General features: G+C 43.4%; 1 protein-coding gene across 2 annotated transcripts in view; it reads right to left on the bottom strand.

Moving 5' to 3' along the window:
* Positions 1–19,800, bottom strand: part of dnajc17 (DnaJ (Hsp40) homolog, subfamily C, member 17) — a 46,582-nt gene extending 26,782 nt beyond the window's left edge. For both annotated transcript variants that reach the window (XM_056295846.1, XM_056295845.1), the window contains exons 1-10: positions 19,604–19,800; positions 13,365–13,434; positions 11,524–11,582; positions 11,339–11,426; positions 10,663–10,739; positions 9,793–9,913; positions 5,673–5,722; positions 3,331–3,408; positions 1,391–1,471; positions 607–726 (exon numbers count right to left, since the gene is read on the bottom strand). In XM_056295846.1, the coding sequence (XP_056151821.1) occupies positions 607–726; positions 1,391–1,471; positions 3,331–3,408; positions 5,673–5,722; positions 9,793–9,913; positions 10,663–10,739; positions 11,339–11,426; positions 11,524–11,582; positions 13,365–13,434; positions 19,604–19,684 (825 nt within the window). In that variant the 5' untranslated portion in view covers positions 19,685–19,800. The remainder of the gene's footprint in view (positions 1–606; positions 727–1,390; positions 1,472–3,330; positions 3,409–5,672; positions 5,723–9,792; positions 9,914–10,662; positions 10,740–11,338; positions 11,427–11,523; positions 11,583–13,364; positions 13,435–19,603) is intronic.
* Positions 19,801–24,984: the final 5,184 nt, after the last annotated feature.

The raw sequence follows: 24,984 nt of genomic DNA, 5'->3' as shown, positions 1-24,984 counted from the left end.
CAACATAAACAAATCTACATCAGTTTTGCAACATTCAAACATTGCAAAACTTTTGTTAAAAACGGTAATTCACTTGTTTGTCCATATAACACACCCTTGGCAGGAATGGTGACAGAAGCTGACTAAACACCTCTTGAGCTGCCTCTCGTGCCAGGCTGCCATTATAGCACGCCACATATACTCGTTGGTGTTATGAAGTAAAGCATTCTTAAGGTCTCCAAGGTCAGGTCCATTAATGAGTGGTGGACCAAAGGGCCTCAGGCCAGCACCGGGCCAACTCTTAGCCACTCCAAGGCAAACAAACTGAGCCCCATTTAACCAAACACATTGTTCTAGGCCAGACGACAGGAGTGCAAGTGCTAGAGTAATATTTGTGCTGCCCATGTGAAAATAAAATCCCTGAGGGTTTACATACCTCTCTTTGTGGGACACTGTTTAGGAAACAATGTTTGTGTTGGAGGTGGTGTACATGGGTAGATTTTGTAACACAGGGCTGACATTATGTTTCATAAGAGAGGGAGGCAATCACAGCTAAGAACATTCTGGGTGTGCAAAGTGTTGGTTGGCATTGTGAGGGCTAGGTAAGTAAAGTGTTGGTTGGTATACCTGTGAAGATGCAAACTGGCCAGGTTGTGTCACTGGCGGGATAACTTCCGGCTGTCCTTCAAGCCATGAAATCTTCAAAGGATTTCCGCTTAGGCCACTCTCATTCTTATATGCCAGTTCCTGAAGGAACAAAACAATTTGTGAGAGGATCTGCAGACAGGATGAGTTTTTCACCGCCGCTATAAGCCCTGGGCAGAAACATCTCTGTCTCCTTGTGATTTTCAAAAGTTTTGTTATGTCTTTCACCCGGATCTTTGTGTGGGGTGGGCGGTGTAACAAAACACACAAATAAACACTGAGATGGGTTGGGTGCTGAACTTTACTTGGCCCGGGCCCCCTAAACAGAGCTGAGACCCTGAAATGTGCAGGCAGAGACCACAGACCAAGAGCCAGTATCCCAGCAGAGCAGCAGACATGTTATATGGAGGGGAAACAGACAACGTGGTGGGGGAAACCACAACAAACAGAGCACCATCACAACAAAGGGCCCGAGGGTCCAGACAATGTGGAACAATGAGTTGGCTCAAGTCTTTCCGTCTGCTGGTCCCCATCCGCTCACAGCGCTGTGTGAGTTGACTAGGATGACATTGTTTTGGTTCTGTAGTATGGCCTCGAGGCCTGGAGATTTTGTGACACATGTCACTCTTTATAATAATCAAACTTGGTAGGTTACCTTTTGAGGTCAATGCTTCTAGGTAGCATGCAAATGGGTTCTCTGAAAATTATTTTCATCATGAAACACAGTTGAATGAGGACTCTGACTGAGGAAAAATTAGATACTTACAGCTGCTCTCACAGTTGCAAATTCAACCATAGCACTTCCTTTCTTCTTATTTGATAGTAGGACATTCAAAACATCTCCATACTGGAAGTAAAAAGATAGGAGAAAAAGAGGAAAGAGGAAAAAGGAGCAGGAGGACATGAAGATCATTCAAATTAGTATTTCTCGCACAAGCCATAACCACAGAAATGCATTACTTACAATACACTGAGACGCACAGATGTGATCTGGAACAGAAGAGTATTTGATATGTTTTGGTTTATAAAACATGATTTCTAATAACGAGGGCCCCATTTCCAGGAATGCAGATATTAGAGCCTCGCAAAGGACACTGCAGAGAAAAAATGTAAAGTAAAAAGCTGACACCTCTGTAACATCTCAAAAGAGACACGTCTGGGACATCTCAACAGCAACGCTGCTCGTTGTGCGATGAGAACCCTCGATAAACCAAGTTCCGTTATGGAGACTGAAATTAGCTATGGCCCATATCCAGTTTCCTTCCATCAAGAGTCAAGGCATGGATGACGGCTCGAGCAGAGGAAGGGAGGCAGCGGAGGAACAGCTGAGCCAAAGTCACACAGAGAGAGATGGAGGAGGATGCCCTAGAGAGCTGGAGGAGGAGAAAGGAGGATGACGGGGACAGGCCTTGGCTCGGCCAGCTGAAGACGGATCCCACTCAGATGCTGTAATAATTAAAGCAAGGGGATTTTGGCTCAGTGTAGCTCTTTAGGGTTCATCGCTGTTGTACCACCTGAAACAGAGGCCTTTCTGCAATCCCCCCCCCCCCACACACACACATAGCAAAGCAGCAAAGCTGGGGGCAGAGAGAAGCAAGGAGAAGGCCTCTGAGAATCCGTGGAAAACTAGCGCTTTGGGAACAGGACCGGCCAGGAATGCTGATGGATGCCGAGGACACTTTAGACCGGGCCAACAGTGACAAAGGAGAGTCTCTGAAGGCCTCTGTCTCATAAATCGAAATGTCTTAATATGTCTCTTTTTCCCACAAGAGAAGATGTAATATTGTGAGTGGCCAAAGTACACATATGCACACATGAGCACACGCTCTCTGACACGTACACGCATGCGAGCACGCGCGCAAACTCTCACACACACATACACACACACATCTTGCTTTCCCACACAAGGGAGGTTACTTTTTCTCTCGCATACCATTACCTGCCAATCATTGAGCTTGCTATCTCAAAAAGCATTGTTTCACCCAATTTCATCATGTTTGCTTAACAATTAAAAATAAACAAAAAAAAAAGAAGAATCAACTGTGCTTTCCACCATCTCACCTCTGACCCAGCCTTTCTTGCCCGGGAACCATATTGATTGAGTGCGTGCAGAGAAGAAATTGAAACGCCTTTTTCCATGCGGCTTGACGTCAGTGACACTTGCCCTATCCTCATTCCAGGCAACCTCCGCCCCACCGAAAAGCCCCAGTGGGCAGATCACAGGCGCAAGGTGGTACTGGGTTGCATGAGAAGAGCACATTTCCCAGAGACTCCCTTGGCACCGCTATACTGGCCCAGTAACAAGGGCACTAACAATGGCGTGCATGGCTTTAAAAGGGCACTACAACATTGCCCTCAGCACTTTCACTGCAACAAAACTTAATGGGCCTTGTTTAAGGGGGGAAGAATTAAAAACCTCTACAACGCTGATGTCATGCAGACCTCAAACATAGCTGGACTCCGTAGGTAGATCTTTATTTGTATTTATTTGTTTTTGCAGAAGAACACTCACTGGTCTGGGAGAGACCGTCACTTCACATCAGTGTTCCCGTCTTTTGTTTTGGAGACAAAGTGTCCCCCATGGAGAATTGAGGTAATTTGACTTTAAAGAACTTGCTTAGATTGACTCAACTTAGAATGACTGGATTTACTCCGAATGACTGAAACGGTTTAGAATAACTCACGTTACTTGACTAGAACACATACCTTATGTAGAAGTCTGGAGAGAACTTCATGAGAGTACCCCCCATTCGTCTCATCGTCTTTTTTACTTTTCCACTTCAGCTGGGAAGAAGAGAGTGAGAGACAGTCAAAAAGGATATGTCCCTGTTGGTCAGAAATAATGTTGTTATTCAAAACCATTGCCCTTTTCGGCAATCTCTAATTATTGGGGGTAAACACAACTGAGCGATGTTTCGTTAAGATGAGGAGAAATCTTGCAGTGTCGGGCTCTCTTGACACACACAGATTACCAAAGCATTAGCCACCATTTGTCGGGAAACTGACGAGACTGAAGCTCTGGGGGGGCATTGCTGAGCTCTTGGAGCATCACCATTTTGCACCACCTGTGAAATGGTAAATTTCCATTTAACTGGATGAGCCGGGCAACTAGCGAGAGCGAAATGTAATGCATTAAGACCTGAGCTGGAGACTGCACCATGACTCACCTGCATCCCTGTAATCAAAAACAATAGAGGACATCACCAGCTATTTTAACAAGCAAATTATCCAGGCCAGGTATACGCCAAGGGGGGACTCTGTGATGGGCAGGAAAAGAGGTAATCCTGCTCAGGTATACCACTACGAAATCTGTAAGATTTGTATTTATTCCAGCAAAACTGCACAAATGTAAAGCCTCTGTGAAATTTCTCTAAAAAAAAAAAAACAAAACCAAAAGTACTTTTAAATTTGTTACGCACTTGGAATCCAGCCAGTCATAGAGAATTTGAGTTCCCGTACTTAAGTGAGAAAATGTGCAACGTCTCGCATCCATTTACACAGCACGGCAGGGTTAAGCCTAACCGCTTGGAGCAGTATTATAAATGGCAGGCGTTGAGAGCTGATTCAGCTCCAGGATTCTGTTCACTGTCAGAAAAACGGGATTTCTGGGAATTGCCCTGTCTACATGAGCTCTTTCATCAACAGTTATGATGAAAATGCACAGCTTCCTTCCAAGAGTACTCTCCTCTACCCAATGATAACCTTCATGCCAATTAATCTTTTAATGAGGCCTAGAAGCATTTGGGTGATGTCCAGGAATTCGGCCTATACTGAGAAGTTGCTGGAAACGTTCTCCTGCTAGCAGTCTAAACAACACTGAAGAAGTTGGAGATTGCTGACCAGACCTATTTAAGGCTTGCAAGTCTGGAGTACTCCACAAGTAGATATCACAAGACAAGCTATAAAAGATGAGATAGCCTTACATGAAAATCAATATGAAGTCAGATTTCAATGGCTTGTCCAAATGTTAAGAGACTCCAATTGGCTAGAACGCAACGACTTAGAACCAGATACTCTGAAAATGTTGAAATGAAAGAGGGCAGCTCATATTATTATTAAAGATCTCAAATTCCAGGAGATTTGTATCTAAGATTAGGTCTAACCCTAAATGACATCTGAAACATTTGTCAAAATGATTTAATCTGCGTATTGGGGAAATGCGAATCTGATGGGCCAGTTTTCCCTAAAAGTGAAGGAACAGGACTAAATTAATTGGCTAGACCAAATCCTGCCGGACAGGGAAAGCCAAGGAAACAGGACAACTCTAAAGGTTGATAAAATGTACAAAGAAATACAGACACTTCACAACAGTGTGATCAATTTAACGGTATCTGTGTGACTCTATAACCAGTCTTGAAAAAAAAATCTGATATAATTCAATCTCTGAGTGATCCTCTTTTAACCATTTCTAGCCATAAAGACACGACAGCCCAGAAGATAAACCTACACAATAGTTTTACCATGTATGAACAAAATATCTAATACCATCAGACATAAGGCTTCTGTTTGTTTTCTTAACTGAATACACAAGCACTGTGGCAATACACTGCAGCATGAGATGCCTATCAAATTTTAAAACCAGATTAAATATCCAAACACATTAGCTAACATCCCCAGCGTCCGTTAATATGCTCGGGCTGGGCCACTTCCAGGAGGAAATATAATAAGCCCTCTCTTTGCGTAAGTTATAGGTCTCCTGACGACGGCGGGCCTACACTGGAGGAATGGTCGTCAGAACAGCCTACGTGCGCGGTGGTGGGACAGCATATGTGGTCTCCAAATAATACATTACAAATGCCTTGGTTTCAATCAAAATCCCCTCTCATATGAAATACCTTAGAGGTTCAGCCTGTGTTTTCACTCAAAGGGAACAGTTCCTTTTGAGCATGTCAAGACAAACCTTCTCCTCCCTTCCCTCCTCCACCACCCCCTCCCTCTCCGACAATCTCAACCCTCACCCCGACCTCTCCTCTTCCTCTCACCCACCCACCCACTCCACCCCCTAAGCCCCCCACCCATCTAAAAGCACATAATAAGAACATGCTTACTTTTAATTTGGGGGTCAAGTTGCTCTTGGAACACCTCTCCACTCCTGATTCTGAGAGGAAAATTACAGAGGAGAGAGACAGACACAAAGAGACAATTGTTCAGGGCACAAAATGTGACATTTTGGGATGTGCAATCAGCATTACGAGTTTTATTTTTTATTTCTTTTGTCACAGCGGTCAAGGTTGCGTCGCCGTTTCAATGTTAAAGCAGCTGGACAGCCATTTTTGACTGGTGATCTGTGGTAATTTCTTCACCACATTGGCTCTCACTGCAGTCTTATGAACCACTGAGTACCGCGCTGTGCTTGACCTGCCAAGACGAAGCTGAGCGCTGGTCCAGTAGAAAGCTGGGGAAGCCTGATTGCGTGCGAACAAAAGGGACTTGGTGAAGCCATGCTGACTGGGCCATGTGGTCGCAAAAGGGCTGTCGAGTCAGGCCAAGACGCTGCACTCTCTGAAACACTTGAACTTCCATAACCTTACTTTGCTAGAGTATAACCAACGGCAGCTTTTTCTTGTAGGATGGAAACTTTCAGACTGGGATACTAATATGGCATCGTGGACTAACTGTGTGTGTTACACAAAGAAAACATGCCTGAGGTAGACAATCAGATTAAAATTTAATTTTCTCTTCAGACGGTTCTAGCTTTTATTGCCTTGAGGGGTAAAGATAACGACAGAAGCCCTGAGAGGCAAGTGAAAAAAAATGTTTTTTTGGTCAGGATAATTCCCCCCCCCCCCCCCCCCCAAGTGTTTTTTGTTGTAATACTTATTTCGGCCACAAGAGTCTGAAGCGCACCACCACCCCATGTTCTAAACAGCCCGGTGAGCACCAACTGGGATTTCTACTTGAAAACTGGGTGATATTCAGTCTGAACATCTTAGCCCTCTTTTCAACCAGCTAAAATGCAGTTAAAACATCAACATGTCACAAAACACGTTTGTTTAATCATTTTGAACATTTGTTCAGTTGTAAGTCGAAAGAGAGGCTATATTGATTAGTGTGAAGGTATTTCTCCAAAGTCATGTTGCACTTATTGCAAAATGTGGTCTACACAAAGCCGTAATTTCGATGCATTTAATGCTTCATATAAACTGTCATAAATATGGACTTATATAGGCTGTGTGCTACCAGCAAGAAGCTTCCAGGACATCGTGATGGGAGCAGCTCTATACTTTAATGTGAAATAAAGAAACTTAAACTCACCTGGAAGAAAACATAAATGCTTTGACCTCCCAGTGAGCATTTTTCCATTGAAAGACTTTGCAATAACAAATGTTTGCAATAGTGAAACTTTTAAAATTATATCTGTGTCTTACATTTTTTACTTGCTGTTTTTATGCTGTGTACTATTATGCATTTTTATTATTAACTGTGAAGCACTTCGTAACTGGTGTTTTGAAAAGTGCTATATAAATTAAGTTTGCTTGCATTATTCTGTAAAAAAAATGCTCATACAGGAATCGAACCCAGGTTACCCAAGGGAATAGGCTTGGACTTTTTTTTTTCCACACTACTGCAAATGACTACCCATGTAGGAGTTTTAGCCTGGTCAATGCATTTTCTATGAAGGTGCCAAACAAATGCTCATATCTTTATGAGTTATTTTACATGAATGTTTAGAACTGCTCCCATTACAATGTCCTGGAAGCTTCTTGTTGGCAGCACACAGCCTACACAGTCTTGACATTTTATATGAAACATTGAGAGATTGAGAGTTGAAATAACAGCTTCATGTGGACCAAATTTCACCTACCAGTGCAATATGACTTTGGAGAAATACCTTCACACCAATCAATATCGTCTCGCTTTCAACCTACGAATTAACAAATTAACAAAATGAATAAACAAATTTGTGCTTCGTGATACATTGATGTTATAACCGCATTTTTAGCTGGTTGAAAGAGGGCTAAAAGAGGTCTTCGATGTTCAGACTGAATATCCCCCAGTTTTCACGTGGAAATCAACGTTGAAATCCCGGTTGGTGCTCACTGGGCTATTTAGAACATGGCTTGGGGTAGTGGTGGTCTTCAGACTCTTGTGGCCGAAATGAGTATTACAACAACATACACTGGAAAAATGATCCTGACAAGAGGTAACTGATAACTTCTATGGCAGATGGCAACCCTTTTTGATGTTTTTTAACTCTCTTCAATCTCTGTCCTGATTAATGCCCCCCCTTTTTTTTCTGTTCGTCTTCCTCCCTTTTTTTTTCTTCCTTCTTTTTCTTTTTTCTTTCTACGGTTGTTATGGTTGGGTTGATTTATTAATTGATTTGCTTGCTTCATAAATGTGTTCTTTTTTCTTTTTTTTTGATACTACAAAAATGTTTGATAAAATGTTTGATGGGGGGGGGGAATCTTGGTGGCCGGAATTAGCTTTATAACACTAAGTTAATTTTTTTAAATTTCTATGTATTTTATTGACCGTCCAAATTAAATTCAAGACCAATCCCCCCCACCCCATAAAAAAATTGGCTGAACAGTTAAAAAAAAACAGCAACAGTTTATCTGCAAAACCAGACAGATCCCTTACACAAAAATCCAAGTAAAAGCTGTACCTTTAAGAATTCCGTGTTCACATGTATGACTCCAACATATCATTTAAACCTTTCATGAAGCTTTTAAGGGCTTGAACTCAATCTAAAACCTTTTTTTATATAATCCAAGAACCAGAAGGCACTCTACATACACTCAATTGTGCAAAGCCTTTTAATTGTCAGTAGAGGCATCTTGAGCTTCATCAAACACAGTAATTATTTTTTGATGATCACCAACTTTGATGATCCGGACTCGGAAATTCTTTCCTATTTTCACTCATTTCTTAGAGAAAAGATCAAGCCACCTCAAATTGCAAGGGCATGTCCTATGCAAACCTCTCTTCAGGATAGCATGGTTTTCTCCAGGATTGAGGATCAGGCTCTAAGTGGTCCATTCCAGGATATTGATCTTCCCTTTTTGCAACCATTCTTGTGCTTACTTGGTTGTGTGCTTTAAACTGTTAAATTGAAAGATGAAATTTGTCTTAAACTTTGACTTTTTTGAAGAGCACCAGAGATTTCATCCCAATAATTCATTGTATCTGGAGCTTTTCACTTTATTGTTGCTCCTTGACAGAGGAAATAAAAAATGACATAGTATATTGCTACCACTGCACTGCACAAAAGCAGGCCCTGTGTTCTGTACTCTTAAAGTGATGGGCTGTCATGTTTGGCCCAAGATATCCTTTGGAATAAAAAAAAAAAGAAAGAAAAAAGAAAAAAGGGGGAGATCTGCCATGGTTTTAGTCAGATCATAAATTTTCCCACATTATTTGCAGAAAAGGTCTGTGTTTTCTTGCATAATTAAGATGGGGCTGGATGCTCTGGTGAGAAGTGGATTCCATGACGATGCCTTCCTACAGCCCAGAATTGTAGATAAATAACTAAATAAATATAGGACTACATGTGATGTGCATGGAGTGGCCAGACTAAACAGTCCAGTTCTGATGTTGTTTTAGGGTTGCGGTCCTCATGGGACCTTCCGTTATGAGCTTCTTCCTCCATCAGTCCTATCTTCTTTGGGACAGCCCAATCCACAAGGTCACAGAGCTGCAATTTTTCCCCAATTTCCTAATTATGGTCCAGGGTACATTTAAGGTCTCTACATTTTTATATCCCTTACCTAACCTGAGCCTTTCCACAAAAAAAGATCTCAAAGTTCATGAGGTAGCTCTTTGTTTCCTCCTTGAAAAGATGGGTGAGATCCTGGTTTTAATCAATCTCCTTAGAGCTGTTTGAATTGATTTTAGGTAGCAGAAATTCAATTGTGAGCTGGAGTTAAAATGTGATGAATCAATTATCACAGTTACAACCCCAAATTATGTGAGGTGTGCACATTCATGCAACCCAGGTGTTGTAGTTTTCCTTTTCTGGTGCATGTCAGAAATGAGTTGCATTTTTTCCTAATTTAATTTTACTCATTACATAGTCCAGATGAAAGTGTAAAATTCAATTTAACTGGTTTTCATTTCAGGTCTCAATTCAAGAAAAAATTAATCAACTAGAAAATGTATACATTGTGTGTTGACTGTCAATCTAAACTTGGTTTAGCTATAGTAGTAGTATTGTATCAGTTGTACCTTTATGTATGTAGCCTGCTGCTTGTTGCTGTTGTGTCTCTCTCTCCCTTTGTATCTGTTCTCTGATGAGCCTCTGTTCCTCCTGAAGCTGTCTCGAACCTTCCTCTCTCAAGCGGGCAATCTGGCACAAAAGATGGGCAGACACACACACAATTCACACAAAAAAATACACACAATTCCCAAAAATACACACAAATAAAATCCATCTATAAAATCTGCTCTGAATGATGGGGAAGGCTGCAACAGATGGCTTGACATAGCAAACTACTGATATGCTTTTTCGACCACATTACTCTCCTGTTCTGAAGCATTTATTTTCTTTTTCTTGCTTAACAATGGGTATGCGCTTCAGGGCACTACATGGAGAGCGTCCAAGTCAATTCATCTTATCCAGTCTTGCAAGACCACCACTAAACGGATCAGAAAATGGAACAGTGACACCTACTGGTAATCCCTCGGTCCCTGGTGAATCCCAAACACATATGGCCCCATAATTACACGCATCAAGCATGTTGAGTGTGGGCCATGACTCACTTCAGAAGTATGCAAGCTCTTTTTTATTTATCACTGGCTTTACGAACAAAGTGCATCAAGTCATGCAACATCACCTAATGGGTTTACTGATAATTATGATATGGCAGTAGAGAAGAAAAGGCCTCAGTGAACAGGACCTTTGTTCTTGGCCCGAGAACTTGGAATATTTCAAGTCAGTCAACAGGACGCATTCGATAAATAACAATAAAACCACCTGCAAGTGCTTTATTATTTTCTGGCCAGTGGTCAAGGTCAGTAGTTATTGTGACATCCCCCCCAAATCTGCACGTCTACAGTTTGATATCATCTCTCATTCATTGGTATCTAGTCTTTTACCTCCTCTTCTAGAGTTCTAGTGATTCTCACTTCCTCTTGGCTCTGGGCTTCTGCTTGTTGCTCACGAGCTTCTAAGTCTGTGATAAACACACACACACACACACACACACACACACACACACACACACACACACACACACACACACACACACACACACACACACACACACAATACTGTATACTTCTTAGCAATTTAGCACCCCTTTCATCACTGGAGGTGTGTGCCATCTTATCACATTAATCGTAAAATCTCATATCACATGAGTAAAAGACAAAGGTGATAAACAAAGCTGCAACGCTAAACAGAGGCATGCCAGCTACTCATACCATCTCTCCAGACAGGGTGTTATTTCCAAGCATTTGTTCCCAAAGTGACAGCAGTGCTCTTGAGAAATATAACACTTTAATATGAACATGCTGTCTGTTGTTTTATGTCAGACATGTGAATGATTTACTCTTGTATTTCTTTTTAATCTTGCATTGCTTCTGGAGTATCTATGTTTTTCACTGAATCACTAAAAAGAAAGAAAAATATGTTATCATAACATGTTTGCCTGGGTAACTTCTATGAAAGAAAGAAGTTATTTCAAAATTAGCTCATAATGAAGCATGTGACTGAAGAGTGTTACTGAGGAAGCTTGCTGTGGATGCTTTGGGAGTTGAAGAAGGGACAAACCTAATTTAATCTTCTTCCTCTTGTCATCTAGTTTCCGGTTCCTTTCCTCTGCTTGTTTTTTGGCAGCACAGATCTTGTCGTAAGCAGCCTGAAGAGAGTGCAGGGCATTAGAATGAATAACACGTGCATGTGAATGTTTGGCAATATGTATGCAAGATGGGAGTGAGGGAGGGCAAGAGACTTACCCTGGCAGCAGCATCAGTCAGCACCTCGAGGGCCTGGGACAACTGGTGGAAGAGCTCGACTAGAAGAAAGAGAACCAACAGTAAGAGTGACCAAAAACTCCTTGACAGAGTGAAGAAGCGGAAGACAAGATTAAAAAGTTAGTGTATGGACCCTTGTAGAAGGAACTGATGCATAGTTATAGAATGTCAGCTTTAAGATGCAATTATGTGGTTAACAATTCACAAGTAGAGGCAACTTCACAACATTATCTAGCACTGTGATGAGATACACTTTATGGGATGGTGAGAAGTTGAGAAAGGGGAAAGAGAGAGATACAAAACTGGAGAATAATGGGAAGAGAAGAGATGTGAAGAGAAGAGGCAGCATCTACAGAAGAAGCCTGTGTGTGCTTGGCGTGACATGTCAGTGTCAATGCTGAGACTCAGATCCCGCATTAAAGGATGCATTTCCTGTATTTACAGGAAAACACAGCCCTCCCACCCCCCGACACACACACCTCCACTACATACCCTAAAGGGCCACTGCTAAAATCTCCACTTCCATGCAAGATCCCACTTCTCCATATACACATACACACAAGCATGTGCACACAGGCATGCACACATGCATGCATACACAGTGATCCCACAATCCCCCTTCCTGTCATATCACTACCACATAACTGCACTGTACTAGCCGGGCTTAATCACTCACTTATGGTAAGCTTAACGAACCGATACTGTTACTCCCTGTGGGGAGCGGTGGTGCACACAAGAAGGGGGCTCTGAAGAGCATGCTGCCAGCAGAGGGGGTCAGGTTACCTACACCAAAATAACGAGCTGGAATGCAATCCAACTGGGGAGATCTGCCATGCCCATTGGGCAGCTCAAAGTGTCACAATATGTGGGGGTTGGGGAGTGGGGTTGACCTCTACCTCACCTCTTATGTCCATACAACAGCTCACCAATGAACATGCACCCCCTACCCCAAAAGGCTGCACACCCAAAGCTTGCCTCTTCTCTCGTGCAAGAGAGTCGGAGCCTGTCCATGCTATAGAAGTAAAAGAGAGGCCCTTCAAACCACTTCTTTTCCATTTCTGGGAAGCCGACCCCCCGCTTTTCTATTATTCTCCTTACCCCCCCCCCCAAAAGTGCTCACCCCCCTCCCCCAACACACACACACACACACACACACACACACACACACACACACACACACACACACACACACACACACACACACACACACACACACACACACACACGCTTCCGAGTTCTTTTTTCCCCCCTGACATAATCAGGAATTGTCTGAAACATCCAGCAACCACACAAACCTCACTTGAAAACATACTTCATGACCAGCCTTTTGTCCAAGATGCTTTTTTTCCGTTCCCTCCACCGACAGAGCTACATTGAAATTTCCTGGTCTAATTGTTGACATGTTGGTTGGCGACAGGCCTCGGTGGGATTCAGGGAGCCAAGAGGGGATGGAGTGAGGAAACACTGGTGATGGTACTGGTGGTGGTGTCTGGCTGCTGCCCGTTGGCTTGAGTATTGTCAGCAAAGACGGGCACTGGTAAGCCTGCCTGCAGAGTGCTGTGGCACTGGCTGTCTGGCAGGGCTGTGTTAACTGAGGGCTCCACACTGGAGAATGCTTAAAGGTTTTGCTTATGGGATGTCATCATGGAACTTGAGGGTAGCTTGGTGAGTTGCTAATCCTACTGCTTCATGAAGTGATGCAATGACTGCGACTGTAAACAACCTCCGCCATGTGAGTGACAGTAGTTAGATCAAGCCTGTGTCTAGGAATTGAGAGACAGTGAACAGACATTGTGAAAAAAACATTTACAAAGTTGACTCACCTGCTTTTGGATTGTCTGGGTTCTTGTCTGGATGGCACGTCAAGGCTTTCTGTCTGTATGCTTTCTTGATCTGCACGATGAAAAGGAGAGTACATAAAATTATGCACAGGGGAAAATGCTGACTAGCAGACAAAAATCAGGCATCAACTGCTTGAGCACGAATCTTGGCCATGTGAAAGCCTAATCTTTTCAGTACCGATTACTCTTCATGATGCCGTCCTTGGCCCAGATCACTTAAGTGTGTAAAATTGATGGCCCCATGGAATCAATGGCAAAAATAGTAAAAGTCTGACATGTAAGTTCTAGGGGGTAGAAATGTGGTCTGCATTTAATGCAGAATCAGGGACTGGATCATTTGTACCAAATCAACACCTGAGCCTGTCCTCTGCTATGTATCCTCCAGACACATATAACTACCATAGAACTATCCCATAAGTGAACTACCCTCATAAGAATTTCACAAAATTCATCTATTGCCAATGTGCAAGGTAAATGTGGCCTGAGTTGGAAGCCTCGGAAAGCCTTTATCAAAAAAAAAGTTACTAAAATAACACACACAAACAGAGCACCATTGTCTATCACAAAATTGGGACGGCCGCCATTAATATCTTAGGCTTGGAGCCAAAACTTTTCGGGGGGGAGGGGGGGTATAGTGAACCGAGTTTGGGGAAAAAACATTTTGGAGCATTGTAATGTCATGTGAGGTTTCAGTTGGAGTCAATTCTTTTTTTTTCTTTAACTCCGGGTCACTGCATGGAATGTTAACCGTTCCTCAGTCCTTCTTGGGACTAGTTAATGACAAGGTGGTTTTCATTAGATCTCTACTTCTCAGGAGAGAGAAAGGGGAAGCAGGGCCCACGGGGGAAAAGCTTACTGTAGGAACTGGAGGGGGCCATTCTGCGCAACGCTGGGGCTTTTCACACTGCTGCCACGGCAATGGACACACTGTGTACTCACGCACATGTGTACTGAATGCACATATATCACACACATGCAGCCTGTAATGCATATCCGTGTGATTTGTGCTCATTGCACACACATTACACACATATACAGTCTCACGCACATCAACCACAGTCCTAATCCGCCATGCCAGCATTCTGCATGCTTTTGCATACACCACCCCAAGCACAAATCAGTCTCCAGCCAGTACACCAGGAGACATCAGGAGCTCCTTTCCTCATGTCTGGGAAACGTTTGAATTGGACGCCATGTCCTCTGGCATATGCAGTGTTTCCCTGTGGGTTGTTTTGCACCATTTTATCTCTGGAATGCATGCCAAAACATACAGACCTGACTAACAGGGCAAAAAAAAAAAAAAAAAGACTGAGTGAACTGAGGACAACGTGGTAATCCATCAGTGTCCAAGATTTTTTTTTTTTATCAGCTTCACCAATAGGTCTCTGTGATAGTAAACTTAGGCATGTGTTGTCTGATGTGTGCTGCTCAAGGGAAAAGAACAAGGCCAACGCAGTTATATGAAGACAAAATGAGCCTCCAGATATATCTGGCAGTCTTAACAGCTCTCGAGGTTACATTGCCCCTTGCTGTCACAACTCCTCTCAACTGTCTCTTATATCAAGGTAGAGTTAGATTTTTATCCCTCCACAATAAAACAAAGGTGAATCCTAGCCCTAAGAGGCCAGACCTTGCTAAAGAACAACTCCGGCAGTTTTTTAAGCTAAACCCCTGTTCTCCTTACATTAAGAGTCAGACCGAGCAACGCATAGCAGACCCTTTTAAACTGATTCAGAATTGAGCAAGCTTGTGTCAGCCAACTGCTGTATACCAAGCTGTATAGTGATTCTGCGGGGCAATAATGCGCGCCAGATAACATCCACTAAAAGAGTTTTTTTGACACTAACAAGCTCGGGATATTTTGAGAAGTGTCTGAAAACACCTTCCATTTTGAAAAGACAATCGTAATACAGTCAGTCAGCACAACGCAAGACCTTTTTTTCCTAACGTCTACTCACGAGATTAGAGAGCGAGACATTTGCTCTGGGTTAGAAACTTATTGATATCTATAGTAGATAGATAATATTACATAATTGATATCATGGCTAAGGCTCTTTATAGATTCCTCTCAAAAATTTAGCCTTTAAGTGCCAAAAAAAGAGTTCTTTTAGTTGCCCCGAGGGATTACATTGCAACTGCACAGCAGTCAGTTTATGCTAGCTTGTCCAATACTGAATCAATTAAAACATTTTTGCTACCAATTGCTTGGCCTGACTCCTAACGAAAAAGGGCTTAAGTTAAAAACTGCTGGAGCTTTCCTTTAAGGCATATTCAGTCAATGGTCTTGTTCCAGGGCCTTCCAACAGGACCACACCGATACACAGGACTACAGACTGATGCCAAGCAGAAATACTTCTTGGCCTTCTCTCTCCTTTGAAGCCATTCCTTTGCTCCCGTTTCTTCCCGTTCTTTCCCTCTATAGCATGGGCGTTCTCTTTGCTAATCCTTCCCCCCTTCGTGGCTTTCTCTATTATGGCTTCTGGTATGACAGCAGGGACAGAGGGAGAAAGGAGGTGACATTCTGGCTCTCCAATCCTCTCCCCTCCTTTTACTTGTATGTTTACAAGGGAATGGGCACATGGTCAGCAGATTGTCTCAGGCTGCTGTCTGTGCCATGTTTATGTGCGCACGTGTGTGTCAGCGCCAGCAGCGCACGGCCTCAACAATGGGCAGCTGGTGACAAGAAGTGGTGAGCTTCCTGCATTACGCAGCGTTGCAAGTATTTCAACGAAAGGGCGGCTAGTTTGAGTGATCAATCCATGTCCTAATGAGTGTTCAAGTAACTAATGAGTTTTCCAAGTACTCTCAATTTCCCGTGGCGTTTGTCATCTGGAAACAGCTGACTTGATAAAGGTGTCTCAGCAGCTGCTGAAAACACAGCAGATGTTTGATATTGTCAGGACACAAGTCTGGATGGCTGAATTGTTCACCAAGGTCAATCTGTCACTGATGCCATTCTGGTGGAGAGCTGCCGTGCTAATGATTGTGATGCCTTCAATCTACCTGGCTCCCAGAGAGACTCAATATGTCATCATCTCCCCCTTGATGGTTTATGGTCCAGTCAACATCCTGGATTCTCTGCATTAAACTGCAATTAATCATGGTGCCTCCTCTGGTCTGTCCCTCCTGTGCCTGCTGGTAAATGACTACCATTTCTCCAGCGCTGCTTACTTAAATAATAGATGATTGTTCCCATCAATGCTGTGACACGCAAGCCCTAATTGATGCTTAAGCCCTGTGGTCCTACCAAATGTAAGTCAACTCAGGCCAACTTTGAATTGGGTAGTGCATGACGGAAGTGGTGCTCTCAGATCAAGTACCATCTCCCTACAGGCCACAAAATTACAGTCAAAAACTGTAGCGATTGTTTTAGTACAGTTTATCATGACATTGTAGGAGTGGGCCCTGACTATCTGAGGAGACAACCATGTGAACTACTGAACTAAAAGCAATCAGTGTCCAAGCCCCCAATCTTCTACCACAAAGCAAACAGTAGCCTTATATTTGGTGCCTGGTGAAAACAGGCTCTCTATGGCACCCTGCTGACCCTCCTTGCCTGCCACAGTCTTTACTGCAGGGGTACATCTTGTCCTCATTATGGCGGTCTGTGGTACCTATTACAGTTTACAAACTGACCCTGGTGCAGTCACAGCGCAGCCCCGGCTGGGCCCCTAGCTTGTGTGGTTGATTAGCTGCCTGCTCCGCCATGGGCCCATCCTCCTTAATTACAGTGGTCTAACATTTGTGGGACATTATCAGCTGGATAAAACAATAACATGTACAACAGGGAGGTGGAAGGAGAGTAGCAAGGGCACAGATTAGGAAGACAGAGAGAGAGAATGATACTCAAGATGAGTTTGAAGCAAAGTTTGTGTGTGTGTGTAAACCTGGAAGCATGGAGATGTGTGCGTGCACAACCAAGAACCCACTGCTGTCCTCAAAAGGCTCATTGAGCATGCAAAACTTGCCAGACAGGAACATTTTTGGGGACAATGATACAATTAGCATGAGCAGATCTGTGATGGGCCGTCTTGAGTTACCACACGAGAAAAGAAAGTCTCTTCCGCACGAATGTCTGTCGGCAGATGAGTGCGCAACCACAGCACACAGTAAAAGGCAGCCAGTACAACATGGGGCCAGCTCATACTCCTCAATAATAACTATCTACTTGCCCCTCACCAACCAGTGGCACGTTCATGCAGAAAGAGCCAACCATAAAGAGTGGCGCTCAGCATGCTCAAGTGCATTTTCATGAAAACACCTGTCCTGAGGAGTTCTGTATGCAGGAAATCCACACAGGAAGGTTGTTATTATAATATCCACATAAAGCAGTGGACTGCAGCACACGAGGTACACTCCGTTCCACCTCATTTTTGTTTTAAGAAATGTGGGCCTAATTAAACCACCCACAAGAAAGTTCACTAGTCTTTGTTGCTGACAGGTAGGTAAAATACCTACTGAAGCTTAAGTCCTGCTTATATGCACATGCATGACTCTGCTAATGGCTGCTAACACCTAAATGAGCAGCAGCCTCTCTTGACAACAGAGGAATAGAGAAAAGAGTGCCCAATATTCAGTACACCACAGGCTTTTGACCTGTCAGTTTCCCAGCCATTTCTCACCCAGCAAAGCATAGAATAAGGCCAATAGCACTGATAACACCAATAGATGCTAAATGGAAGCAGGAGGAGTAGAAGCGGGCAAATCAACGACGTCAAGGCAATGTTTTACAAGCTGCGGCTGAGCCCACATAAACAGGCACTGGGATGAGCTCCTTCCTCTCTCTCTGAGATAAACAACTTGTCTAATAGTGGCGGTGGTGCAGAGGGCCAAACAACTGGGGCTAAGTAGCCCATTTGATGACATCTGTCTTCATAGACTTGATTGGTTTCGAGTACTCCCAGCCCCTATGCACCACACACAGGAAAGCTTCACTATCTCTCCCGACCATCAGCAGACCTCACAGGACCAGTCTTCTGCATTTTGGAAACTCATTTCCGCCCAAGCCACAACCACTAACTTCCTCCAGCACCATCGCCTGGGATGGATATGAGTTAGAAATCCAATTAAGAAATCAAGCTCTTCCCTTATTTTGGCAGTGACCTCAATTTCTCTTATAGCTTGCGGATTCTAGGAGGTGGAGACTGAAGAGAGGTGGTTGTGGAAGTAACGGCTATATTGAGGACAGCTTGGTGTATCGCTCTGGTCAGAGAAAAGGAGACACAGAGAGGCGAATAATAATAATAATAATAATAATAATAATAATAATAATAATAATAACAGAGCACTTTTCTAAAACAATGTTACAAAGTGCTTTACAAAGAAATAAACCAGACAAGGCAAAAACAAGAATAAAACCAAATAAGTTAGACTAAATATAAAAACAGTATGAATAAATAAAACAAATGTCAAATATTTGTAAAAGCGAATGGGGCAATATTCCCAGTAAAATATCAAGCTAGCAATCACAATACTTCACTCTTTTACTGATAAACTGTCATTGTAAGCTTTGTAAACCGATTTTCTCAGACAAAAACGGGAATTTTCTACACAATAAATCATTAACGTTTCATGCTTTGGATGTATCCATAAAGCATTCCTCATAACGTCCTGTGATCAGCTATAATGGCTTAGAAGTACATACAAAACACACACTAGCTTGGAATACCACAGTAATAACTTTCATAGCATATGGTATCCACGTTGTCTAGATTCCAAAAGCCGTTTCATACCATTACTCTGACACCTGATATCCGACATACTAAATACAATATGGTTGTCTGGAGCTGCCTGTGTAAAATTAAATTGATGATGGAATGGCTCCACTTAGTGGCCAAGTCAAGCTCCCCTATTCTTGTATTTAGCCTTTTGATTCAATAATATCGTATTACGGATTTCCTTTATGTATATCCTAACTGTATTAGAACAAAGAAAACGCCACTTCACGCCCCGATCCAATCAAACGCCGACACATGCATAAATCACGCAGGGTTACTCGTCAGTTAACCCATCTCCAACAATGTTAGCCACCTAACCTCCTAAACACAAACAAGTATGTATCTTTTCTTTCCTTGTTCTAAAACTCAAAACGAACGCTTGTTGAGAAAACCACTAAGCTGGTAACAACAGAAATGTAAAGGAGATGATCTAAACCAGACTACTTTCTCTTTCTCCGACGTTTAATAAGGTAATTATTTAGCTAACAGCGACAATAAGCACACCTCCTTATCTGTAGCGGTGCCTTCGATGCCAAGCAAACCATACAGGTCCAGCTGTAGGAGATCCTTCGCTTTTCCCGACATTTTCCTCTCCGCTGTGAAACAATCGACCCGGCAAACTTAGAGAAAAAGAAATATGACCAAAGAGTCGTATTAGCGACGTTTAGCTTAGCTAGCTTAACTCAACGGTTGTTATGGTTTTCGCAGGCAGCATGAGTTTGACGTTTTCCACCTTTCAACTGGGATGTACTTCTCAATGAATCCTGGGAAATGTAGTTTCTGGAAAATTTGTTCGGCCAAAAATTAAACGTTAGTCTCGCCACGTACGTGCACATTTCAAACTCGGAGGATAAATTAATACTTATTTTTATTTTAGCCACAGTGACCTTCACGAGGCATGATTTTATGAAAGAGGTTCTGTCATACCATGTATAAATAAGCAACATCTCCACATTTTAAAATGATGCTCTCCACGTTTATTTTCCCATAGCGATGCCAACATATACGTAGGAGTGTGTATCTATGAATTAGGCCTATTTGATTCTCCAAGATGAGCCTGAAAATTGTGAGATGGTGGACTTTCCCCCCTGCAAAACTAATTATTATAATGTATCTGTCTATGCATGTGTAGCCAAGCCAAATTTCTTATTTAATTCTATTTCTTTATTTTCCCTGAAATCTTTTTTTTAATTGTTGTGAACTTCCCCCAAATCAGTTCCTACCTGTAAATAGGTTCCACCCTAGCAGTTTTATTTGCATACCTTTTGTTTCCCCGGGGGCGCTGTTCTGGTGTGACACCTCTGAGCCTCGCGTCAGTGAGCGCGTATGCTCGGAGCTGTATGGAGAGATGAAGAGGACAAGCTATGTGACTGGTGGCCGTGGGGTTTTTTTTCTTATGAAGAAAGAAAACAAACCCCACAGATCTTCAACTCCGGTGTATGTGTCTCACTCAACTACACAACGCAGAGACAGGAAACAGTTATTTGCCAGTTACAACTGGTGCCGTGACCTGGATTCTTCAGATCAGCCGCTGCAGATGGCCGAGGTCAAGCTGTGAGCAAGTAAGCGTGTCGTGCCATGGGCAGGGAGAATCCGAGGACTGTAGTGAGTGACTGCTGATTGACTGCAGTTTTGTTGTTGTTTTTTTTTTAATCCGATTATTACTTTTCACGTGGGTTCTCTATGCGGGCTACCTGTATTGATTGTAATTGAACCGCAATGAAGTTTAGACCAGATGCCGGTATTGGGAGGGGTAGAGGATTGCGTGCAGTTGACAGTGGGCATGTTAGGCAGCTAGGCTTTAGTGGCAATCTAGCTATGGATGATGCCATGCCTGTAGTGCATCCTAAATATTCCACTCCCACTGCTACTAATAGTGACACCCTAGCCTAGAGCAATTATGTGACCTGTTAGGAGAGCTAGGGGCCCGGATTGGTGACTATTGTTAGTCACATTTTGCCCAGATTGGTGACTATTGTTAGTCACATTTTGGCCCAATCAGACACCTATCCAAACAAGTAGTCCCCCATCCTCCGCATTTGGCATGTCTCAACTGAATGTTGAAGTGAAGACAGATGCCAAGGAACCAGCGATGTATAGAGAAGATGGCACAGACAAGGCCACAGTCCATAAGTGGATAGATGTGATTGACGTGTATCTACACAAAAAGAGCTGTCCTACTACAGTGTAGGTAGATGAAGTCCTCAGTCATCTCTTGGGGCGGGCGAAGAATATCATCAACATAGGGTTGAGGAGTCATTCTGACAAGGCCACACATCCCGAAGTAATATACAACATACTCAAAAGATACTTTAGTGGCTGCCCCATGTCCAGCTTACCGATGGCAGACTTCTATGCCACATGGCCAGATGCAGATGAGAGCCCATTGGATTACCGGATCCGACCTAACACAGCAGCTGAAGATGCTGACAGGCACCTGCGAAAAATTGGAGGGAAGATAGAAAACATGTCTACAGAAATTGTTATGATGTTTATCAGGAACTGCTCCAACCCTGACCTCTCCAGTGTGTTCAGGTGTAAGCCCATCGGCAAATGGTCAGCCAAGGAAGTCCAAGAGGCCATAGATGAGCACCAGATGGAACATTGAAAAAGGGAGAAGTCCACTAAGGTAGAGAGATTTAACATGGTGACAGCAGCTGCAGCTACTTGCACTCTTGTAGCGGAGGAGTTGACTATGAGGGCCAGCGTTCAGGAACCTCCCACACAGAAAAAGGGGAATGCAGTCACTGCTTCAGAAGCGGGGGCATTAGAGCGAGTGCTGAGCCAAGCTGTGATGGAACACAGCGCCAAGTGTCGGAAGTTCTGACAGGGGATGTTACAGAAGACCGAACAACCGATTGGGTCTTAAGCAGTCCTGATCCCAGTCCACCCTCAGAGTGCCCCGATGCTAATGAAAGACCCGAAGACGTCGAGCTGGATGATAGTGTGGCTGGTAGAATGTTCAATGGCAATGGTCCCCTTAGTACAGTGTCAATAAGGACAAGGGTAGGCAGGCTTGTGAAACCTGTTGATAGACTGATCAGAACATGACACAAAAGAGAAGGATTTCAGTCCCTGGTCTTGATTGTGAACCAAATGCCCCTGTAAATTATTAAGGGCATTTGGATGGTTAGCTAACGTAATGCTTGGGCTGAGCAACGTTACAATAGCAGTAATAGTTACTAGACGCTCCCTGTTTTGAAAAGGTATACGTGGTGTTACCTTGGTGCAATAGTGTATGAGGTGGTGTATAAGGCACCACTTTTTGCAAGTGTATCCAAGAGGGTTGTGCAGCCCTCGTGGGTCACTTTCTCCGTTAAGTGAGTAACTCATTAGTTGCAAAAGGTGAATGTATGGGAGTACTCTGCATAGTCTTGAGACATTTTGGTGGAGTTCAGGGGGGAGCATGTAGCCAAGCTAAATTTCTTATTTTATTCTATTTCTTTATTTTCCCTAAAATCTTTTTTTAATTGTTGTAGTTCCTACATTTTGTCCCCCGGGGGGCGCTGTTCTGGTGTGATGCCTCTGAGCATAGTAGCTTCAAGTGAGTACGTATGCTCGGCTCGGAGCTGTATGGAGAGATGCAGAGGACAAGCTATGTTTTTGTTTTTGTTTTTCTTGTGAAGAAAGAAATAAACCCCACAGATTTTTAACTCCGGTGTATGTGTCTCACTCAGCTACGCAACGCAGAGACAGGAAACAGTTTTAGCTCGTTACACATGCTCAATAATCCAGGTGAAAGAATCACAGAAAGTTGAATCGGTTGATCTTGACACAGTGTTTATTGAGAGAGAAACGTTTCGTCACTCCTCTAAAGTGACCTCTTCAGTCTCAACTGACTGCAGGTATTCCCGTGTCTGACATTCTTGTGTAAGAGGTGGGGTTGTTGTGAAGCGTCTGGTGTGTTGGTGTAGTGTTCTGTGCCTTGTCACTCTCTTCACCGCTGGCTCGCAGAAATGCGAACATGGGCGTAAGTCTCTCCCTGCCAGTACATAGCCTCTCAGCAAGCCCTATGTAGCGCCTCCTCGTGGCGACACACGGTAACTGCGTACACACCTTGGCCCATGGCTGAACTACAAGGGACTCGGAGGAGGTCTGGCCCCTAGACGTGCGGTACGCAGGCCCGCCGGTGTGTGGATATTCCCTGATGCCCACGAACCAGCCCTAAGCTATGGGTTAAAGAGTGCCACTGCCCCTAGTGGACACCCCGGGAGAGGACTAGGCCGCAGGAGGAAACCCCTACAGAAAATCAACGTCCACAGTGCTGTTGTTTTTTGTTTTTCTTGCCCTTTTGTACCGGTCTAAGTCTGCTGGCGTCGTGTGTCGCTGCCGCTGCTCCCTCTCATAGCCCCGCCCCCTTCCCATCCACCCTTGTGTGTTTATCTGTTGTCTTGTTTCACCCCGTTTACTGTAAAGCGACTATGAGTGTTAGAAAAGCGCTATATAAGATTGATTTATTATTATTATTGTTGTTGTCCCAAACCGTACAGTTGCATAACGACCGAAAACAGCGATCGGTTTCCTATGCAAATTGCCGTGACCATTAACTAGAGTTTCAATGGCCATGTGTACTATTCACAGAGGATTTGGGAATGGTTGCAATCACAGCATTGTAAGATGGTGACATATACTCTTATCTAACATGTATCATCTACTATGTGATCGATGGTAGCCAACTCTATGAAGAGGGAGCGACCATCCCTGAACCGGGGGGGGGGGGGCAAAGAGTACATCTGTCGTCATCTCACAATATTGAGCATGCATAACGACTCTTACAATGCTGTGATTACATCTATTCCCCAATCCTCTGTGAATAGTACACATGGCCATTGTAACTCTAGTTAATGGTCACGACAATTTGCATATGAAACCAATCGTTGGTTTCGGTCGTTATGCCAGTGGATTGTTTAAAAGGATGGGGATACCTGCAGTCAGTTGAGACTAAGAGGTAACTTGGAGGAATGATGAGACGTTTCTCTCAGTGAAGGTGTCCAGATTAACTGATGCACCTTTCTGTGATCCTGCACAGGCGCTCGGGATGACAGTACACATGCACACTGAACTAGCACTGATATGATCCTGGATAGTTCCCTTTTTTTGTCCCAAGGAAAACATTGGGTGAGTAAATTAAAGACCATGTTAAAGCCAGGATTTTTTTTTCTGAACATGTAAGGAGATGTTTAGACATATTGGGAGAGTCATTTCAACAGCTGAGTCGTTAAAAGAAAAGACAGAAAGTACCCTGTAACATTACCAAGGCTACCAGAGAAACAAGCTGAGGCAGTGGTTTTGTGTTCTAGTCCTGGGCTCACGTGTTTGTCTAGCAGCCTTTCCCTAGACTGCTCGAAATGAACGAAGGGGTTTACCATATGGGTAACTCTACCTTCACGGTTGCAATAAGGCTGAGATATCTGACTATTCCAGAGTATTCTTCTGTATACTAAACGTGTTCTTGTATCATTTTTGTATCTTCACTTGCACTTCACCGCAGCACCTCACCATCATCTTTGGCTGAGAAATTGCTGCCAGAACCTCAGTCACGACATAGTTCTGTGATCTAAAATGAAAAATCCAAAGGATGATCAAACAACAGATAAGGCATGAGCATTCCCATCTTGGGATACATGCAGATATTGGGTTTCTTGCAATAGTCAAAAGCCCAGTTTTGAATTAGCGAAGTCATTATATGACTAATGCTGCTTGCAGGAAATTGAGGAAATGACACAGGATGGTTAAACTCGCATGAAAAAAGCTCAGTGATGGGAAAACCATACATATGACTCCTCTGCCAATGCAACGGATATGATGCACAATGATAAAGTGGTTTGTGTCTTGTCTTTCTGTCGTTAGTCTAAAGTCTGGCTGCAGTTGTGTGGAAAAAAATA

The sequence above is a fragment of the Lampris incognitus genome, chromosome 16, assembly GCF_029633865.1.
Source record: "Lampris incognitus isolate fLamInc1 chromosome 16, fLamInc1.hap2, whole genome shotgun sequence".
NCBI classification, from domain to species: domain Eukaryota; kingdom Metazoa; phylum Chordata; class Actinopteri; order Lampriformes; family Lampridae; genus Lampris; species Lampris incognitus.
This window is presented reverse-complemented; position numbering and strand designations above follow the sequence as displayed.